Below are 3,771 nucleotides of genomic sequence, written 5' to 3' on the forward strand. Positions count from 1 at the left end.
TGTCCCCAGCACTTCCAGATATATTTGGTGATAAGTCTTTGCAATTCCATGAACTCGTGATTGATCCACGTAAATAAGTACATTTCATAACTGATTGGGTATTTGAACTTGGATCTCACTAGACATGTATATTGAAAATGAATCATAATTAATGTAAGTTAGCATTTTGGCATCTTTGCTTGTTATTGTAATGTATGCTTTGGGATCTGTTTTTTTCTAAATGTTCTGCAGCCATTTTATAAGCAATAATTATACTAACCCTTTTATGTAAATCTTACAGGCAACAGAATGCCAAAGAGAGGACTGTGGAGAACTGAGAATCACAAGCAGCATTAAAATGCAAAGCAAACTAAGGCAGCAATCAAAATCTTATTAGTTCCTCTGGAAAACCCCAAAACTCTTCTTACCTAGCAGGTGACAGACAGGAAAAGAGTTTTGAGCTGGACAAAATAGAGTATGTGGAAGAAAAATATCAAAATATCAAGGGGGATCATTTCCTAGTTCAGAAAAAGAGGGAAATGTTTGGAAGTCAGTGGGAAGGAAAAAGTCACTTGGACAGCCACATAAGACAAGAGAGTAATGCAGGCCTCATCCTGTGATAAAGGAAACAGTAGCTTGAATCAAAGCTCCATCCAACAAGGGATTCAGAGCATTTTTGATGTCCTTGAGAATCCAAGAATATCAGTGGTGGAAAAGATCCAGGGATGTGCCTATTGTGGGAAAAGCACAGATTGTAGATCACAGCTGAATATTCATGAGAGGATCCACACTGGAGAAAAGCCATATCAATGCTCCCAATGCACCAAAAGCTTTGGTCAGAACAGCTCACTTTTGGTTCATGGAAGGACTCACATCAGAGAGGAGCCCTACCAGGGCTCCCAATGCGGCAAAAGCTATAGCGAGCCAGGCAAGCTGATAATACACCAGAGGACTCACACTGTGGAGAAACCATTTGAGTGTCCGGATTGTGGGAAAGGTTTCAGTCAGAATTCCTACCTGGTGATACACAAAAGGATTCACACAGGAGAGAAACCTTATAAGTGTCCGGTTTGTGGGAAAAGTTTCAATCGGAATTTTGAGCTGGTGATTCACCAGAGGACTCACACAGGAGAGAAACCGTATGAATGTCCAGATTGTGGGAAAAGTTTCAGTCAGAATTCCAATCTGGTGATACACCAGACAACACACACAGGAGAGAAACCATATGAATGTCTGGTTTGTGGAAAAAGTTTTCGTCGGAAGTCCCACCTGGTGATACACCAGAAAACTCACACAGGAGAGAGACCGTATGAGTGTCCAGATTGTGGAATAAGTTTCACTCAGAATTCTGATTTGGTGAGACACCAGAGTACTCACACAGGAGAGAAACCATATGAATGTCCAGATTGTGGGAAAAAATTTAGTCGAAATTCCAGCCTGGCAATACACCAGAGGACTCACACAGGAGAGAAAGCATATGGGTGCCCAGATTGTGGGAAAAGTTTCAGTCAGAATTCTCATCTGATGACACACAAGAAGATTCACAAAGGAGAGAAACCATATGAGTGTACAGATTGTGGGAAAAGTTTCATTCGGAATTCAGACCTGGTGATACACCACAGAAGTCACACAGGAGAGAAACCATATGAGTGTCCAGATTGCGGGAAAGATTTTAGTACTAGGTCTAGTCTTATAAATCATGTAGGTATACATACAGGGGAGAAACCATTCAGATGCCTGGACTGCGGGCGACGCTTCACAAAAAATTCCTCCCTTACTGCGCACAAGAAAACCCACATGATGCAGGAGGTGATAAGTTTAGAGAAGTCTTGAAATTCATTTCTGATCTCTCATTGGAGATCCAGATGAAAAACTGATTACTTACTCTGTGGCCTGAGTTAGTCAAATGTTTCATCATGAGACCTCAAGGGTGAGAGAAAGAAAAATGAAAAATGTTAGTTTGATAAAAACCAACAATACATATCTGGCCATCGGCAGGAGTTAATGTATATTATTTACCTTAGCAGAAATAGTGCAATTTGCAAATTGAGCATTATAGAACATAGAAAAGCAATTTGCAGATTTTCAGCCTTCTGCACCCGGGGTGTCTTCCAGATTTTGAGGCCAGAATTTCCCAGCCAGCATATTCTTTGCACAAAATGTCTGTGAGTCATAAGCAGCGTTTCTGAGTGGTCCCAGTAAAGTTGCTGAAGCGTCTAAAAATACATTGTTAAAAAAAAGATGCACCCAGACTTTTATTAGGGATTGAAGCTTGAGGAGAAAAAACATTGCGGCTTTGAGCACAAGGTCTGTAAGTTTATTAACAATGCCTGCTGTGATCTCGTCTTCTGGGAGACGCTTGCTTGTTAGCCAATTGGTACCAGCACCAAGATGCTGACAAATTTGTTGGAGCTGTGAGAAAGAAATACAGTGGGAAATGTTCCATTTCTTTAAAAAAAAGCATTGTGTGGCTCTTTAAATAGCTTTTGAGAAAGAAAAAAATGGGTATTGTCAGTGTTGCTATGAATATGGGGATAAGATGATGTACAGCTGTTTCCATTTCTTTCATTCTTCTTTCAGGGCTTCTTTTTAAAAATTTCCAAATAATCCCTATAAGTAAAAAGAGGCATAATAATTGGAGCAGAGAACTGGAATTATAAACTATGCAAATGAATAATCCTAATTTTGCTGAATTTAGAGGAGACTAAAGAATTGCAGGTTTGTTCATTTCACTAACACAATTCAGAGGAACTGGTTTTATTTTTTTTTTCTAGTGGGTCACTTTGCATATGATCCCTCTGCAAACGGAAACCCACAACCAGGGCCAGGTCAGGGATGGAGGAACCAAAAATCTATTTTGGCCTGAACCTCCAGCTCCAGGTAGCTTCAAATTTAAAGTTGTTGAAAGTTTCTAAATTTTAAATCATTAAAATTATATTTAATGTTTCACTCATTTTTGCTGCCATTTTCTTTTCTTTTTTGCACAGCTGTCATCCTGTCTCATTATGGTTAGGAGCTAAAAACCCTTGAAATGGCCAAAGCCTCTGAATCTTTCACAGGGCTGTACTGTAGTGCAGGGGTCTTCAAACTTGGCCCTTTTATGACTTATGGACTTCAACTCCCAGAATTCCTCAGCCAGCGTGCCTGGCCGAGGAATTCTGGGAGTTGAAGTCCACAAGTCGTAAAAGGGCCAAGTTTGAAGACCCCTGCTGTAGTGCATGACCGTGTATTCTAAAACAATGTTCAGAATCCACCCCAGTGAGGACAAATTATATTTCTCGGCCATGGATTTCTGATTTCTTCAGGGAATAAAGTGGGACACTAAGACAGGCAACAGAAGACAACTTGGAAGAGTTTATGACTTTGCAAAGAGTGTGACTTCTTTTTTATCTTGGAGATGTCTTTTTTATATATTTTATTAATTTTGTACAATAACATTCTTTAGTGCTTAGTAAACAAAGTGCTTCTGGGTTCATATATTTAAAACATCAATAATAATCAATTTCTATAGTTCCATAATCAATATATTAATTAATGATATATTTCTTTGATCTTCTCTTCGTCCAGCAGTATTCTCCTTTTATCAACATTAAACAAATATAATTCTTAAAATTCAATACATATAAAGTTAGATATAAACCTTTTTCTTGTGTTTATACAAATAACAGTAACATCAGCATATACAGTAACAGTGGTGGCGAACCTATGGCACGCGTGTCAGAGGTGGCACTCAGTGCCCTCTCTGTGGGCACATGCACCATCGCCTCAGCCCCGCCTCCCCCCGTGATCGCC

At 39.5% G+C, this 3,771-nt stretch overlaps 1 protein-coding gene across 1 annotated transcript; it reads left to right on the plus strand.

The window, feature by feature from the left end:
• Window positions 1–579: 579 nt before the first annotated feature.
• Window positions 580–1,812, plus strand: LOC114922165 (zinc finger protein 544-like). The gene is made up of 3 exons (XM_029286408.1): window positions 580–982; window positions 1,025–1,546; window positions 1,583–1,812. The coding sequence occupies exons 1-3, from the start codon at window positions 580–582 to the stop codon at window positions 1,810–1,812; spliced, it is 1,155 nt and encodes a 384-aa protein (XP_029142241.1).
• Window positions 1,813–3,771: the final 1,959 nt, after the last annotated feature.

The sequence above is a fragment of the Protobothrops mucrosquamatus genome, unplaced genomic scaffold (assembly GCF_001527695.2).
Source record: "Protobothrops mucrosquamatus isolate PMUCROS unplaced genomic scaffold, P.Mucros_1.0 scaffold3587, whole genome shotgun sequence".
Classification (NCBI taxonomy): Eukaryota; Metazoa; Chordata; class Lepidosauria; order Squamata; family Viperidae; genus Protobothrops; species Protobothrops mucrosquamatus.

What these genes read in the sequence shown, in the direction of transcription:
- LOC114922165 (XM_029286408.1), top strand. Translation starts at nt 580, where the DNA reads ATGCAGGCCTCATCCTGTGATAAAGGAAACAGTAGCTTGAATCAAAGC. An exon ending in GGATTGTGGGAAAGGTTTCA is followed by an intron (nt 983 to 1,024) that starts GTCAGAATTCCT and finishes GGATTCACACAG; the next exon opens with GAGAGAAACCTTATAAGTGT. An exon ending in AGGAGAGAAACCATATGAGT is followed by an intron (nt 1,547 to 1,582) that starts GTACAGATTGTG and finishes TTCGGAATTCAG; the next exon opens with ACCTGGTGATACACCACAGA.